Below are 18,310 nucleotides of genomic sequence, written 5' to 3'. Positions count from 1 at the left end.
CAAGCCACTAAAATAGATCTTTGGATTTCATTCATTGCTGGTCTAAAAATATAGAGTTTGGTTTGGGAGCTGGAAGTGAACAAAGAGGCGCACTAATGTGATTTTCCTGCTTACTCTCTCCCTCTCATGTGGGTCGGCCAGGTGTTTTGGAGATGTGTTAAACCTGTAAAAATCCCTGTTAATGTGTTACACTCCCATCCTTCAATAAATCCACAAGAGTTGTTCAGCCAAGAGAACAAAATGTCTTTTTTGGCCTTTGTACTTTAACTCCCTCCCTGTATGCATATTACTATTGTTAAAGGAAACACATGGTTTCCATTTTTCATGTGAGGATCTATTGTTTAGAGGAAACAGGATTAATAAACCCCGTACAGCTCTTATGAAAGTTTGTGACATACCACTTGGCTCCTCTTGTGCCTTAACTTGAAACATGTGTGTGGGCTCCAGTTCTCTGTCCAGCTTTCTCAGAGTGTACAATTGACCTGTGAGCGGGTTGATACCGATAGGACAGTCCCTCTCCAAGATGGAGTACCTAAACAGAAAGGACTAGATCGGTCTAACAAACACTTTACAGGATTAACACTGTTAGTTATTTTGGAGCATGTGTGCAGCATACTGTATGGTCTTGTTGGCGCTGTCAGGATCTCTGGCTTTGATGATTCCTATGTTGTTCACAAGCATTTCTTCCTTCACGTTAAAGGTGTAGATGAGCTGAGAGAAGATCGGTGGCTCATCTACATCTAACACTTGGATGTTGACCTGTCAATTTGAAATTATGGGTAACAGTTTAGACCAACATTGGAAATTTTAATGTGCTAAAATTATTGGACTGAAATGCTTTGTTCATATTCTTTTTCTCTAATCCTTTACGCACTATTATATGTACATACGTAGGTAAATGGTTACAAATGAAAGCCAATCAGAAGAAATGGAGGGTGACCTTAAAGACCGAAATCTGCTAACAGGGCTTTTTTTTTCAGAGGATAAACTGAGGGGTTGCTCGAAGGCCAACATAAGGTAAAGAATTATTTTGAGCTGCAAATCACCAGCGTTCACCTGTAGACTCGAGAAGGCTACATTTGCCCTCTCTGATATTTACCTGGGCATTGGTGACTGCACTGCCCCTGTTGTCAGGAGGAAATTGCACATTTTCTCGCACCTCGACAGTGAAAGAGTAGCTGTTTGTTTTCTCGAAGTCCAGAGCCTAGGGAATGCAGAAAAAAGTTAGAAAGATGAGCCAGTAACATGTCAATGCCAATTAAAATATGATTTTAAACTTAGTGTAGCTGTCTGATTATGAATTCTTGTACTAGTTGCATTTTCATGGACAAAAAATTTTGTGGCTGTGATGCCAAAGCTTCAGTGCAGAGTCAACATTATCTTCATTACATAAATAAATAAAATAGTGTGCATAGTACAAGGTTACACTGTTTCAAGTATGCTAGATTTTTTTGTTATTTTGATTTTTTTTATATTAAAGGCATCTGCAGCTAGATTACACAGCTCACTTTTAGCTCTCACCAACACAGAACTCATGCTGTGTGCATCTGATGCACGCAACCTTCAACAATATGTTACTCTTTAAGCCTAACAACTATAAGTCTTTTGACCTCATTTCACTTGCATGCCCAAAGTACTCTTCAAGCGTGTGTACCAAAGGACTGGGGACACACTGCATTTGCACCTTAGTTTTTTTTTTCTTTGCACAAATGCATCTTGTACACCTGCATTAGTCCACCAGGGACAACTTTTGATTTCAGGTGTAAAAAGGCTGTATATGTCACAAATCAACCTGGCGAACTCATGGACTCGATTCAGAAAGCAAAGTCTTTTCCTCTATTTTGAAAAGGTTCTACATTGAGACACACACACACACACACACACACACACACACACACACACACACACACACACACACACACACACACACACACACACACACACACACACTTTTTCCACTTTTTTTAAGATGCACACATTACTTGCAAAGTGTTACAAATGGATTTTTTTGTTGCCAAATATATGAAAGCTTACTGTCACATCCACATGGGCACTATAATTTATTTCCTATGTATTAGAAATACACAACTGTTCAGTCTTTTTTTTTTTTCTGGCAGACTGTTTTATCAGTGGATGGGACACTACAGGTACAGAGGAATATTCTGCTAACTGGATTATTCATGGTAACAAGGATACTCAGTCCCAGGGTATCAAAGCATTTGTAAACAGCTTAACAAGAATAAGACCTTAACCACAGTGTGGCCGATAGCTGGCTTATTCTGTATGTGTAAACACAGCGGTTGAGAAAGATGAGAAGGGCTCGAGAGCTGAGGGGAAGATTGAGGTACGATTTGATTCCAGGCCAGCATGGGTGTAAGCTATTACAGAGCTCATTTCATTAGAATACATTTCCAGCTCTCTGATGTCCTAAATACTTTATCTGAAGAGCACAACCCAGTGAAGTAAACCTGCTGGAAATCCCGCAAGCATAAATATCTTTTGAAACCAGAAGGAGGCCAGGTTTCGAGTCAGTCTTAAACGCATCACGTATTATACATCCTGCAGAAAAAAAAATCATAAATTTAGCATCGCACCTTTTTATGTCGCGTATAATTGGTGGCCATGTGATGGCAGAGTGTGCTTCAGAAACCACTTTGAAAATGTCAGTACATTAGAATTTTGAATTTGTGGAAATCCTGTCACCATGCTGTGACTATGATCCATGTTGGTATTGCTAGACTGTAAATCTATTTTTGTGCGAAAACTGTTTGAGCATGAGGTTCCCGTCAGTTTGGAGGCTTGAGCAAAGCATTCTGATACATACACGGCTCAAAATAATTTAAGGAATATTTCTTAAATCAGAGTGAAGCATCAAGTCAATTAAACTTCTGGGATATTGATCTGGTCAGAGGGGGTTATTAATCATTTTCAGGGGCAAAAATGAGACAACCCTCAAAACAGGAATGTTTTACAGGTGGCGGCCGCTGACATTTGTCCTCATCTCTTTTTTTTTTTTACTAGTTTTGCATTTGGCTAGGCTCACTGTAACTACTGGTAGCATAAGATGATATCTAGACCCTACAGAGACTGCACAGGAAGTCCAACTCCTCCAGGATGACACATCAATACGTGCCATTGCCAGAGGGATTGCTGTGTCTCCCAGCACAGTCTCAAGAGCATGGAGGAGGTTCCCCAGAACGCCATCCTCATTAGGATCATGCCACGATGTTGTCAGGTATGCATACAGACATTAAAAACTATTAAGGACCATTTTAAGTTGCTGTAATTAAAATTTCGGCATGATGGACAAGCCTGCCACATTATTTTTTCACTTTGATTTTTGGGGTGTCTCTGATTTCAGCCCTCTGAAATTAATTTCCATTGAAGAATGTAGCATCCTTTTGTCCCTAAACACATTACCCAGTCTATATTGGTATAGATATCCAGCATGATGTTTTTTCCATTGAGATCTGATGTGTTTTCAAAGTGTTTCTTTAATTTATATGTATTAACCATAAAAGTAAGCTACCCTTTATATGTTTTGGGATATGTATCCATTTCCCACTGCTGCATGGAAAGACTAAAGCAGTTTATACAGCTCATCAAAAACAGAATTATTGATTTGGTTATATAATAATTATCCACAACGTGTTTATGAGGAAATGAACAGACTAACAGGATAAAAATGGTGTGATGGTAAACTGATATTGTATATGGGTAGTAATATGCCCAGCAGACTAATATAAATCTGCTTTAACCAATGAACACCAACTATTACATTAAGAGGATGTGAAACTTCAATGTAATGTAATAACAAAATATTTAATTAATTTCACTGATTTTTTTTTGTAAAGGCCAAGTGCAGAAAAAACACTGAGAGCTGGAAAGGTAGTTTCTAATATATGTACATATTGAAATTCACCACAGTCCCTTGATGGGTAACAATGGGTCAGGTGATTAATTAAGTTTATAAACATGCTGCTATTTAAAATTGATGATTTGTAATAAAAATTACAAACCACCTTAGAAAACTAAGCAATCAGCCTATCTAAATGCCTATCTAAATGAGTACTAAGATCATCTGATTAATGCCACTCCGTGTGGTCGTATGAATACAAACATGACCAATGACCAAATAACAGTTCCAGGGTAAAATGCTGTGAATCAAGCTGATTTTGTTGTGCTGCAAAAATAATGCCAAATAATCCAATGAAACCATCAAAGCCATAAAATGAAAAAGAGGCTGAGCAAATCTGATATAGCTGTGAGTGTGTGCACAGGACAAAAATGTTGGGAACCACTGCTCCTCTTTATCTCAAACTGCAGACAGTAACTATGAGAGTGACTTCACCAAGGAATAAACACAAATATGAGAGCGACATGGTGCTTCTGGAATCGTAAAAAGAAACACAAAGGAGAGTAATCTGTCAAATTTAGTTGCCACACAAACAGCCAAACCAGGAAACGAACCAGCTGAATTGTTGCACAGGTTCAGCTGTGTGATGACAAACATAGCTACTTGGAATAGTTGCAGTAAAAATGTAGGTAATTGTACTTGTCACTTTATTAGCTAACCCTATCCATAATATAAATTAGTATGGATTTCACTGAAGCCCTAACATAACAGCACACATGTGTGCTAGAAGTATAAATGGTGGGTAAAAAACTTTTAAACCTTATTTTCTTATGATTATGTTATGACGCTCTAATGTTAATTTAGATCACAACTTCAAAATATCTTCCCAAACTACTGCCCAGAGGCATTAACAAAGTAGCTGTCCAGCAGGAGAGATGATTTCACCATATTTTATTTTTTAATGGTTAAATTAGCATGTCCTAGTTTATCTGGTTTAACGCAGAAATAAGACTGACCTTACAAAATGTTAGCATGGCGATATTATCCATTTACACATAAACCTCTTACCTCATTGAGGATGAGGTTGCCGTCCTTGTTAGGGCTCGCTTCAATAAGGAATGGTTGGTTATTTGAAATGGTAAACATGGGCTGTTTGTTCTGAAGCTCATCCCTGTCCTCCAGTTTCAGAACCCCAATAAATTCCCCCACCTTGTGGTTCTCTGGAACTTCAAAGTTATAGCTCCCTGTGGATGGAAAACACACATTATGTGTATACATGTATATAAGCCTGAATAAATCTGCTGATATTACAATTTGATAAGACAAGAATTTGACAGTTTTGCTATTGTATGCATCTAATGTTCCCAAAACCTAAATGGATTTAAACTTTATCGATACCATAAATGTTACTGTTCCTTACTTTCGGTAAAAGAAACCAAGTTGTCATTGATGTCAGTGATCATAATAGTGACCGAGGTAGTGGCTGTGCTGCCAGAGGCATATCCTCTCATGTCCTGAGCTTGAACCACCACCACATACTGACTCTTGGTTTCACGGTCCAGAGTGTTTATCTTGCAGGTAATCACACCTGCAGAATTACAGAGAGAGAGAGAGAGAGAGGGTGTTATGAGGTCAAGTCTGACTCATACGCATATGTAAAAATAACTTGTACCTTTTACAGTGACCCTAAATTAATTTGCCAGGATGAAAAAAAAGGTTGCTTACAGCATCGCAATCATGGTAGACACCATTGGAGTAAGCCTACCTGTCATGCTGTTGATTTCAAAAGCCGAAGTGTCTCCATCTCTGGTCAAAGAGTACCTGAGGTCTCCATTGGCAGTGGTGGGGTCATCTGCATCAGTAGCTTTCACTTCAACCACCCTTTTCCCTGGATGAAGGAGATAACACATATCATAAGAATCATCATAATCGATATGTTACCGTGTTAGTGTTGCTTCGCAGATGTCAAATGGATGTTGCTTTATGAGCCGACACTGTAATTAAATTCACTGTTTTTGTGCGTGTTTTTCACAGTGAGACGGACTAATGATTGTGACAGGTGTGAGTATGATGTTTCATTTTTCTGTGGCTTTTCACACCCCAGTCTATTTTTAATCTGTCTTGTTATCCCTGTTTAGCAAATGCCACATGCATACTTAAAACAAGTTTTCTTCCTCTATCAACACTGCACTTTTTTTTTTCATGTCTTCTCTTTCTGAGTTTAGTCACCTTGCATCACATTAACCGCTATTTAAAAGTTTAAGTGTTTCTTGGCTGTACAGATAAACATAAATGTAACTCTTATCTCCAAAAAACAAAATGCACCAACGTTTTTTTAACCTGATATAAAATTCTGGTAATTGTTTTTTTTCTCTTCAAATAATTCTTCGTGCAGCAATCCTACTGTACTTACCTATTGTGGACCTCTCCTCAATGGATCCATTGTACACTTTGGGGAATTCAGGGCTGTTGTCATTGATATCCGTCACCTGAACGACAAATTCTCCAGCTTCTTCTATCAGCACGTTATTCCCATCATACAACTTAGCAATCAAATGGTAAGAGCTCTTCTCTTCTCTGTCCAGAGATCTGGTGACAAACAGGTCTCCTTTGTCATCCACAGTGAAGATGCTGTTTGCTCCTTCACCCTCTATTCTAAACTTCTTGACCTCCACGTTCTTGCTTGACTTAAGCTGAGAAAGAAAAAAAGAAATGGGAGTGTTTGTCTCATAGTCTGGTTTACCATCTGGAGTGAAAGCTAAAATTAACAACCTTCTGGCAAATTTCTGCAAATAAGCTGAGATGCATCAAAGAGATTATTTGCAACAAATTAATGCTCTAGATTCTTAGCCTGCAATAACTTTAGCAGGTGTGACAAAATACCAAAATGCTTTCCTATAGACAGCCATCGCAAGGAGAACACTGACTTATTTGTAGAGGCTGGGCCATGAAAGTACACCAGCAACTTGCAGATGATCTTTGACAGCTTTCAATTCTGAGAACAAAATACTAATATTAATGTACCTGTCCTATCTTGTAGGCATCTGATACAGGTTTCTGCTCTTCTACATAGAGAGAGTTCCAGATCCACTCTCTTTTCTGCCTGAACAGCACAGGATGGGACTCCTTCTTCATGTCAGCTAGGCCTGGCTTCACCCCAGGAAGTCCAGAGTCTTGAGCAATGATGACAGTCAAGGCCATAGTGGTCATAAGCCCTGTGGTCCACAGCTGGAGCCAAGCCATCTTCTAGGACAGAAGAGGATAGGATCAAGAAAAGAGAGGAAGAGAGGGGTAACAGGATAAAGATGAAAGAAGGAAGAGGCAAGACAGGAGTGAAAGATGCAGAAAGGAATATTGAGGGGGTAGAAATGAGAGAGGAGAGAGGGACCAGAAAGGAACCGAGAGGAGATCACATTAAACCCACTTATCAGCTATGGACAGACCCCTTCACTGTGCACGGGTGAGACTTAGAGTGAAGGCCAAGGACTCTCTGTCCCTTTACAGTCAGCTGCTGAGCTCGAGGTCTAGCTATCATTTAGGACCAGGGCTCTTAAAGCGTTTCATCCTGGGACCCCAATGAAACATTTAGCCTCTCATCATGGGACCTGGAATGAAAGCACATCACCACTGTGGTCATATGGGGATCTATTAAACATAGGCCTGTGACCCATTTTAGGTCTTGACCCACTGGTGTAGTGCTAGAGAGGGGCATAGACAGAAAAAGAGAGACTGACAGAGACGAGGAGAGGAGATGACGTTATAACCACTTAGCATGTCTGTCTTGATCAGAAAGGCCACTTTCTATAAAGGGACTATTTGACATTTGGATTTGTGTTCTGGATTTTCTTTGTTCTTTTTCAATACAGCACAACAAATTTTGGGGGAAAAGTGTTTGGATATGTGAGGGCACTGTGGCTGATATCAGTTCTTGATGCAAACTGTAAAAGAAGGGGTGGCTCAGGTTTAATATTCAGTCATTTGAATAGTTCTGGCTCCTCAGTCAACAGTTGTAAAGACATAATACTCAAAACCACAACTGAAAAGTTAGCCAACATCATTATTATTCATCAAACAAGTTTGTACAAATTTTCCATAATTAACACGTGATGTTTTTAATGTCATTCAATCTGGAGCATGATAGTTGGTGCTAGCTGCTAGTGTGGTTATAAAATCAGAAGAGTGTCATGAAAGACATTTACAGTACACTGTGTACTGTAAATGTGTACTGATGTAACCTCCAGGTCTGAAAAGGTAAGCCAATGCAGAAGTGCCTTAAAACTGCATTATTTCTAATGTTCTCCAAGACTCCAGCTCTATAGAAGTCAACAAGAAAACAATCCTACTTAACACTTGATTTATGGCCTCTGTGAATATTCTCCTGATGTTAATAGTTAATAGTTTAAATTAAATTAAGTTCCTTTCAGATTTAAATGAACGATAAAGCAGGATGTGAGTCAGGGGGTGGCTACCTTGTAACTACCCTATGTAAAAATAAAAAAAACCTATGTCAAAATACTATTAGGATTTAATGTTACTCACGACAACTTACTTTAACACTTGTAAGCTAAAAACATGTTTCAACTCCATTTTTTTAAAGAATTCTTACTGTTTGAAAGGAATACGTTTCTCACCACTTCACTCATAGATTGCATCATAAACCATTGATGTGGTGTGAGGTGTAACATTAAAAAAAAAAAAACAAACAGATTCACATTTACCTTGACATCTACCTAGCTATCAAATCAGGGCCATCCAAAATCAATAATTCATATTAAAGTTCAAATTTAGCCAATATGCCTTAACTTTTTAAGGCAAACGGGCACCTCATTTGATTCATGGTTTTTGACTGATTACAAGTTGGAAGGCGTTTCAGTGTGTTGCATCACTTCTTCCTGCCTGCGAGGCATTTAGCACCATTTAACCAAAATGAAAGTGTATGTGGTACACAAACACCAGCAGTGGAGCAAACGTTTCTTATACTGTCTCACCCTCTCTGCCCGTCTCTGCCTTTCCCCATCGTTATTGTCTCCCCCCACTGGGCCCTATCTAATAAAGCAGAAATGCCAGGGAAATAATCTTCAAAACACTTTAGTCTATATGCTATCTGTACTTCAGCAGAAATTTCAGCGCTGCTCTGCGCCATCCCAGCAGAGATTAGTGCATCTTATTGTCTTCCAGCCATTAGCAGCAGGGAGGAAGAAAGCAAGATTATGATGAAGGGATTATATAGGCACAAAGTCTCCTCACTCTAATGGTCTAATCTCATATTCTGCTGACCTCCCTTGACCTCTTCACACGGCTCCCCACAAATCAGCTCAGACAAAGACTTAGCAGTGTTTTTTTGGCTTTTAGTTGGCATCCCTTTGTTTGGGTTTTATTTTTCCTCTTGTGCTTCCTTTCTTTAGTTTTCTTTTCAGGACTAAATTAATTAAACAGACGTGCATCAAATTTTATTGCAGTCTAATATGGACTTGAATGAATATGTAAGCTGTTCTTAATAGTGCTTTTGTGCAGTGCCAGTAAATATTTGTTTTTCTGACTGTGGATCCCCATATCTCTGTCCTCATGGTCAGGTAATAAACAGAACTATATTAAACCAAATTAAAAGTTAATACCAATGAGAAATGATTTTGCCTCCAAATTACCTTAATTTCACTTGCTACTAAGTATGATTTTGTTACCTCTAAATAATGATCTATGCTTTATGATTATGATTCCATCCAGTTATTTAATTACATTAAGTTTAATTTGCCTGAATTTCATGAATGTGTGTTTTGGAGGTTTAGTTGAGGGCAGTGAGGTTAGCATTGAGTGTAGCAAACATCCTACATTCACCTTATTGGAAATGTCTCCTACACTATCAATCACATAAGCTGATAATAACCAACTGTTAGGGCTTAAAATTAGACACTTTGATTGCCAGGTCTCTATGGCCTTCCCAGAGGAAGAGGTTGGTGTGACAGAAGAGGATGTAAAGAATAGGGTGAGATGGAGGAAGATGATCCACTCTTCACCTCCCCTAAATAGCTGAAGTGGACCACTCAGTGTGTTTTTAATGGAATTATCTGACAAAAAAAATGGCTTGCTGTGTCATATAGACTGTGCAAAACGTTTGCTCTCCAGTTTTGGTGAGTGAAGTATTTTAGGCCTTAAGGCAGACCAGGCAGCCTCCGTTAATACCATGTATGTGTATTCACAGACCAGTTGGTGAGTGGGTGCTGCACCAAAAAAGTCCTTGGGGTTGCTTTGGTTGTTAGCAGATGCCGCAGTTGCCAGTAGTTTGCGTGAAAGATGCTGACTTGTTTGCAGCCTCTTAGGTTTTAATCTCTGAGCTGTAGCAAAACCTTAAAAGCATGTGAACGGAGAACCTTTGGGTGAGTGTTTGCAAGGGGGTTTTCGGTCTCTTTCAGACCAATTTCACACTAGCAACTGCCAGCATCCACTCACCAACTGGTCATGGAATAGAAATTTTTCCTTAGTGACCAGCAGGTCACAGACCACTCTCTAGGCCTCTGTGAATGGCGCTTTAGCAATTGATTTCACAGAAACTGCCAGCAACATTGAGCAACCACTTGCAACCAGTAAGGTCTCTAGGCCTGTTGTAACTGAGGCCTTAGTCTGTGACTTTGTACTAATTACTAAGTGTGTGTGTGTGTCCACAGTCTATAACTGCAGCTTGCTAATCAAGCTTTTTAGCAATAACTTCGCAGCCCACATTCAACCAAGTATGGTCTCCAACATGATAATGGCAAATATGCCAGGCTCGAGGCTTTGAAACGAGGGCCCACAAAACAATGGATGATGCAAAGTGCCTACAGCTGTCTTTTATGTACAGCTGACCAGAAAAAATGTAAATGATGATCATGAGGAGAGTCTGAAGCTATGAAATGTCCTTTTTTCTACTTTCATAAAATAAGCTTGATTAGATGTCAGGTGTGTTTCATGTCACAACCCTGGTCTGTAAGTGGAGCACAAAAGGATTTATTTCCTATTCATCCTGCTGCTTATAAGTAAAGTTCCTTATGACATCAACCACCACTGGGGATGAACTAACAGGGCTCAGAGGAAGGAAGGGGACATAAAAAGATAAAAAGTTAAAATATCAAATTTCACATAACTTACATCATACAAAACCTATATTTATTAGGTGACCAAATCTGTGATTTGTTCCATAACTGCTTAACAGAACTGAGACTCATTCAGTCCATTTTATTGGGAAAAATGTGCTAATTAACTATTAGAGTATTTACTCGTACTTTTTGGCTTTATTTTTGTTATTACTGAGCAATAGAGTTGAAATAAGCACTTAAGAAAATTGCTTACCCTTATTCACAGCAGCAGCAGCAGCAAGGGGAGTTTTTAAACAAATAAACTCAAACATTAATGAAAATGTGATGGGTAAATCCCAATTGACACTTAAAAGTAAATAACTGAATCAGATATTGTCATCATTTTGCTTTCTGTGACTCAACACTTACTTTTTATTTTTCGTTATATTCTTGCTCATTTTGGTTGGTTTAACCAAATTAATGTACCACCACTATAATTGAGTTTAATAATTACTTAATAATGATTAATCAGTGTTTGTGATTTCTACCCAAGAATATGAATAAGCAAGTAAAGTTGATTTTTAGTTTAGTCAGGTGTCTGTAGTAATTTACACATTTGATCCTGGTTCAGTTCAGGGAGGAGACACAAATCCCTTGGAGCTGGCAGCTGAAAGTAACTTCAGTGGAATAATGCTAAATGTTTGATAATGTTAGTTGTGATTGCATACAGATATTGTATGCAATGACACACCTCACCATCACATCTTACGTTTACACAGCAATTTCTTGTAGCTGTGATTGACGCACACAGTTGTTTCTGAAGAAAGAAAATTCTGTTGGGGGGCATTTTCCCTAAAGGGACATTTTTTGTTTTTTTTTTAAACAGCATTTCCTCCTTCCTTTTATCAACAACAGGAATGCCTCACAATGCCTTCTGGGAAATGCTGTCGGGTCTGCTAATTTGGGGTCGTCATTAGTAAGCGGACACGCCCTTCCTGGAATTCATTTCTGCTGCTGACTTCACATCTGTTTCGGCTTCATACTCAAAGCCTCTCACTGTGGTTGACTAATATTTTGTCTTTTTTCTCATTCCTTTTTTAGTTTCCCCGTCTCTCTCTCTCTCTCTCTCTGCCTGCTGACGCCTCACTGTCTTCCTCTTCCCTCCACTTCTTCCTTCTTTTCTCTCTGACAGTGTTTTCAAGATATTTTTCCCCCTTAAATGTCTCCAACTTGTGGCATGTTGAATCTCTCAAGGTGAAAGATGCATGTTGTTTTTATACAGTCTATTTACGTCCCCGTCTGTCATTCCTTCTCCCTTTTCCTTTTCTCACCTTTTTTCTCCCCCTTTCCTTTTTTCCACCCCCGTACTCTGTCTCACCTTAAAAGCAGATCTAGCACCTCATAAGAAGCCTGATGGATAAAAACACCAGTGCACCCAGTTTAACCATTTTCTGTTGTAGTTTAACTCCAGTCTACTTTAAAAATGGAATATCAGAAGCAGATTGATGTGTGAAAAGTTACAGGAGTCTTTGGTTTAGGTGTTTTTTTTATATATGTGACAGTATATATACAGGCTTATATAATAATCACTTTGTAAACTGCAAGTGTCAGGCACACAAATCTCACTTGAGGATTATACAAAGTTATTTACAGCATCATTTATCAAAGGCATCTTTCAGAGCTATGAAGAATAAATAACATTCAGGAATATCTGTAATTACATCTGTACATTGTCCGCAGGCAAGAGAGTGTGTGAGTGTGACAGAGGAGCAGAAACAGACAGACTCAGAGATACAGTTGTCATTCTCTGGGATGTTTTGTGACTGGCAGACAGGTCTGACCTAGTTTCAGTCTTCCAAAGGCTAAAGCACAGAAACGAGTCAACAAGACTTCATAATCTTGGCGGTCGCTGAAGGGTGTTTGAAGTTCATGCTGAAGTCCTGTTGTCGCTTCTGTGTTTTTGAAGATGGAAATATAATTTGATTTAATCCTTCATGATGAAATCTATGGAGGGACAAGAAATCTGTCTTTCCTTTAGTCAGTCATACCTTGACACTCGGTGGATCTGAGAGCACGACTTCATGTTCTTTTTCCCTCGCAAAGAAATTCAGGCAGATTCAGATTTGATACAGATAAGTTTATTACCCACTTCTACTTTTTCCTATATTTGTTTTTCAATTATTTTAAACCGCAACATTTAATTAAGGGTTACACAGTGATAGGATGGCTCTGCGACTCAAAATGCCATCGCTAACAGGCAGGAAATCTGAAGACGAAGCCTAACCTTTGCCACCTAAAACAAAAATAAGAATTTCTCCATGCAAGATTAATTTAACCTAGTTCCAAACCTCTGAAATCGCATAATTTGTTCAGTGGTTCAAATCAACCTGGTCTCCAGTTTTGAAATGACCAACCCAGTCAGAGAGTGTAGCGCTAAATAAAGACTGAGGGGTGTAAATTTCTCATTCCAGAGACTGACTGTAAATGTTCCTTCTGTACGCTTATTTACAGAAAACCTCTTAAACGTCTTTATATGAGTGACATGAATGAGAATAATTAATTCTGAAGAGCTTCTGTGTCAGCAGAAGATGCCACACATGCCTCATACCGACTATCCCGCTAATGAGCAAGTCTGAGCAAGACAAGCCTATCCAGATGGAAAAGAAGGTGACAAAAATGCATGTTTCTCATAGGATCCTCAACAGTTCCTTTCACATCATGAATGTCTATGGATAAAATAATTCTGAATGCTTGATTTCAACATACAGGACTTGTGCACAAGAAATAAATATTCAGTAATCTTTCTGAGACTTCAGAAGCAAAATATCTCAACATTAACGATCACATCTTTGCTGTGGATACCAACAGGATGCCAGACATACATTATATGAGCAAGATGAAGCCGTATCTGAAAAACTAGTAGATTACCATGTAAATGCCACCTCCATGCTCCCCATTTTGCACACAAGAAACCAGTGAAGAAGTTGGTCCTCTGTTCTTAGATCCACCCTAACGGTAAACTGCAAAATTATGACTGAGTTCATTCTTTTGAACAAGTTCTCATAGTCAAGACCTGACTAAAAACAAAAAAGAGTTGGAGCCATTTTAATTAATTCAATTTTAAATTACTGTTATGTTTAATTACATTTAAACTGTTAAATGTTTTTAATTATAGTTCTGTGTTTGTACTGCCTTCCCAAATTCAGCATTTTTTTTTGGATCTTTAGTTCATTATGCTTTTATGACACTAAAACCACAGTATATATATTGTGCATGTAAAGGGACAAGAGTTGAAAATTTTCAATAAATACAGTCATTTTCATGCTACTTTAAAATCAGGAGGTTGTTTATTTATGGGGACTCAGATCTGTGATACTCGCCTACTGAATAGTGTGGTGTGTGTTGTAGAGATTAAAACAGGTTTAATCACAGAGCAGTTTCTAACAATCTGTCTGCCAGAAAGTCACACCAGGAGCCACTCACACACACTGACACACAGTGACACAGTCACAGCGTCACATCAGACAAATCCCATTTCCATACAGTGAATTGGTTATGAATGATGTTGGCCAGCTCATAAGTGATGGTGATGACATTTTGAAAGTAATTTAAAGCCTCAAGTGTCATCCTCATTGGTCTGGACTCAGCTGTCAGCCTCTGTGCTGAATGCAAATTTTACAACAACAGCATTTCATAGTGAAAAAAATTAATGTGTCTTACCATTGGATTTAAGATTTCCCATGCATATTAAACATCATTTAAATGTCCAAAAACACTGAAAGCAATAGTTAAAAATCAATGCCGATTATTTCTCAAAGATCCATCTTTAAGCTCCATCTCCAGTCAACAGTTCATAACTCCAAGGGATGTTGACTGAATCTTAACAACAAATAAATAGATGTTGATTCACTAGATCAGATCGTGGTTTGCTGCACTTAAAAGCTTTTAACTCCCCACAGTGGGCAGAGTACTGTGGGAGCTGGAGACCAGACAGATTATTTCTTTTGTTCTTATTTTTTTTTAATGATCACATTTCCCTATTAATCCATTTCTTGGAGAATCACACACACACATAAAAAATAAATAAATTTAAAACACTGAGGTAAAGAAAAAGGTGCACAGTTATACAGTGAAATAAGGTATACTGTCTAAAATTTAGAATACAGGTCACTTCCTGAAAATAAAACCTTAACTGGGTCTTTCAGTAGTAATTTCACTGAGCTAACATCACCACAGCTGGACAGCTTGTCAACCACACTGACATATCTGAATGAATGAATGGCTCTAATCATGAATCTTGTGTGTGTGTGTGTGTGTGTGTGTGTGTGTGTGTGTGTGTGTGTGTGTGTGTGTGTGTGTGTGTGTGTGTGTGTGTGTGTGTGTGTGTGTGTGTGTGTGTGCGCGCGTGGGAGGGAGGGTGAAGTCTCCCAGATGGCACCCAAAGGATTTCTCTCTCCAGGAATTAGACCACTGGGTTTAGTTGCATCAGCGGCTTTTGATGTAACAAATAAATCAAATCACTTCTATCGCTCTGAGCCATAGAGCCAAAGTACTACAGAGTAACTATTCTAATACACACAGTGTATGCCACATACCACAAACACTCCTCTGGGTACTTATAGTCAAAATAAAACTACACCACAATCTAAATAACCTCTCTTACTGAAATTTAAGTTGCATTGCAAACCATTGTTTTTGTCTATCCTATCATGTGCAGTTTATCTTGAGAGGTTGACAAGTGTGATCTTAAATGTAACGCAAGGAAGTCTTCATCTCACAAATTGACACCATTCAACTGACAAGAACTGCACTACTTTTTAATATTAGATGTGCGTCATACTTTGTTTTATCAATATTTAATCGCAAATGAACTTGACATCAGCTTGACAGTTAAGATTTTTTCATTGTTTAACGCCTCAAAATTGAATAACCGAAGACCTCCTGGTGGACTGAGATTGGTTTTAATTTTTTCCTGCTGTGTCTCCGGATCATCCTGCATCGTTTTAATGGTTATAACCTCCTGTCTCCAGGAATGACAGCCCACCCTCTGGGGAGGGGAGAGCAGCACTCAATTACAGCATTCAAATCTACACAGAGCTGTCCGAGATCATTGGCACAGCATACGTGAGCAGTGACGGGGGCTGACAGCCTGTCCTTAAAAGGGGTTATAACCATCATTTCCAGTTATTTCTGTACCCTCTTGGAGACAGTTTTACCGGTATTCATGAGCATTTCACCCTGGAGTGAATGGGAAAGTAGCCTGTAGCGTTTTCAAGGGATCTGGGTTACATTTTCTGGGTACGCCGCAGTGCACTGCTTTTCAATCACAAAGAAATGTTTCACACTTTCCATCTGCCGAACATGAAAGTGCACATCCTTCACCAGCTCGAGCACTTATTATCCAGGCGCACACACACACACACACACACACACACACACACACACATGCACAGTATTTTTCTTTCTGAGACATAAAAAGAGAACTTACCACTCAAACAGAAGTCAAAGCCAGGCAGAACTGTTGGTCAGATCTTTGTGATGGTATAAAGTGAAGCCCAAAATCCTTCAAGGTGTTCACTTGCTCAAAGCTGAGTTATGCTTTATTAATTTTGCAGGTTGTGGTAGAAATCGGTGGTTGGTGGGTGGTCATGAGCTCCACAGAGGCTAAAACTACCTACTGGTACAACTACTTCTTTTCCTCACTCTTACTCCTTTTCCCCCCCCGATGTAGAGTAAGGAACAGCAGGTGTACAAGCAGGGATTTCTCTCTTTGTTAGGCTTCTCTTCAAATCCCTTAGTGGACTGTCAGAGATATAAGAAAGTCTGTGATGATGAAAGCTGGGTTGATGCCTCTTGAGTTGTATCCCAGAGATGACTTTCCAAAGAAAAACTGAGAATCAAATAGGAATAAATTTAAGAATAAAAAATACTCATCAGATAATTATTAGATTTCACTCGTGGAAATTTCAGCAGTCTCTTACTTAGTAAGATTTTAATTAAAGAAGCAAAAACTCCAGCCACTCCAACAGTGGAGTTTTTACTCAAAAATCTCTTTATCACCCAGCTTCCCTTCTCAGGTTGTCGAGGTTTTTCCACAGGTGTGAATCCAACAGGTTTCGAGTCTCTCTTGTTTTTTTTTCCCCCTCCTCTCCCTTCTGATGAGGTTTTTCTCATCCAAGAGCCAAAAATGGTGAAGCACAGCTGTCTGACCGCAGTCCTCTCTTATACAGGTCACTGCCCACTTCCTTTTCCTGTTATTCTGGTCAGTGTTGTCCACTGGTGCTCCCAGCTACTGCTCCTTTTCCTGTCCTGGAGGGGAAAACAGAAAGAGATGGAGCTATGGAGAAGTATTGGTGGATTGGTGGAAAGACAGAAAAAAGGGAGAGAGCCAGAGAAGCAGAGAGGGGAGTGCATATGTCAAAACAGCTCAAAAACACTGGGAGAGGCAGAGAAAGCAGCCGGCTCATGTTCATGAAGCAGATGGAGTGAGTGTGTGAGAGAGGAGAAGGGAGGGAGGGTGACGGAGAGTAAGGTGAGAGAGGCGTTACTTCTCAGTCCTTCTCAGAGAGCAGGAGAGAAACGAGGAGTGGGGGGAAGAGATTTATTATTCATGTGTGTGAGATAAGGATTAAGTTAAACAGGTTATTGGGGATAATCCGTAGAGATTTCCCCACATGAGGCTAGTAAATATTTCAGAGGGCTGACTTTGTGTGTGTTAGTGTATCTGACAGAGAGATGTCGTCTAAGCTGGAAAATGAGATGAAAGGGACGCCTTGCCGCACGCGCACACACTCACACACTTCTTATCCCCCCCCCACCCTCCCCCCGTCTCTTCGGGGGTGAGTAATTTGGCGAATTGGACAGGAAAGCCGGCTGTGTGTTTTTAAATTGAAACCTCTCCTGTGGCAATAGCAGTCCAGCTTTTCTTTTTTCACTCCCATCTCACCCTCCCTCCCTCTCTGTTATCTTTTTCTGATTCTCCCTGTTTGCTCCCTCTCTTGTTTTTTTTTTTGCAGTTTCAGCTCAGTTCTACGTAAAATATTGTCATTTCATCTGGGAGCAGCTTTTCCAGACATCGTACATCAACATTTACTTTGAATCTACTTTATGTTGTACTTGCGTATGTACAGGCTGTCTCTTGCTCTCAGTCCCCCTCTCTCTTTCAGTCGTCTGATTAGTGACAGCAGTACTGTTATTTTTCTCTCACAGGCACAGTCCAAACTTTTAGACAAAAAGCACGTTTACCATTGCTTTAAAATCAGAGACATGTGACCTTCACAAAAACAATCCATGCGGGTTTTTCTGATCAGGAACTTCTTTAATTAATGAAGGATTTTAGGTAAAATTACCCTTTGGGACATAAGCCCATGCAGGTGTATGTTCTGTGCATGAGGATCATACACTC

At 39.3% G+C, this 18,310-nt stretch overlaps 1 protein-coding gene across 3 annotated transcripts in view; it reads right to left on the bottom strand.

Moving 5' to 3' along the window:
• cdh5 (cadherin 5) overlaps positions 1–17,323 on the bottom strand; it is a 35,654-nt gene extending 18,331 nt beyond the window's left edge. Inside the window, exons 1-10 of one of the 3 annotated variants that reach the window (XM_030747870.1) lie at positions 16,887–17,323; positions 16,394–16,795; positions 6,881–7,099; positions 6,270–6,549; positions 5,622–5,744; positions 5,277–5,444; positions 4,925–5,100; positions 1,100–1,204; positions 617–759; positions 399–532 (exon numbers count right to left, since the gene is read on the bottom strand). In XM_030747870.1, coding sequence (XP_030603730.1) covers positions 399–532; positions 617–759; positions 1,100–1,204; positions 4,925–5,100; positions 5,277–5,444; positions 5,622–5,744; positions 6,270–6,549; positions 6,881–7,099 — 1,348 coding nt within the window. In that variant the 5' untranslated portion in view covers positions 16,394–16,795; positions 16,887–17,323. Of the gene's footprint in view, positions 1–398; positions 533–616; positions 760–1,099; positions 1,205–4,924; positions 5,101–5,276; positions 5,445–5,621; positions 5,745–6,269; positions 6,550–6,880; positions 7,103–16,393 lie in introns of all 3 variants that reach the window. The other 2 variants (XM_030747871.1, XM_030747872.1) reach the window with 2 other exon arrangements.
• Positions 17,324–18,310: the final 987 nt, after the last annotated feature.

Source organism: Archocentrus centrarchus, chromosome 15 (genome assembly GCF_007364275.1).
Source record: "Archocentrus centrarchus isolate MPI-CPG fArcCen1 chromosome 15, fArcCen1, whole genome shotgun sequence".
NCBI classification, from domain to species: Eukaryota; Metazoa; Chordata; class Actinopteri; order Cichliformes; family Cichlidae; genus Archocentrus; species Archocentrus centrarchus.
Note: the sequence above shows the minus strand (reverse complement) of the source record. Positions and strands in the feature narration are given on the sequence as shown.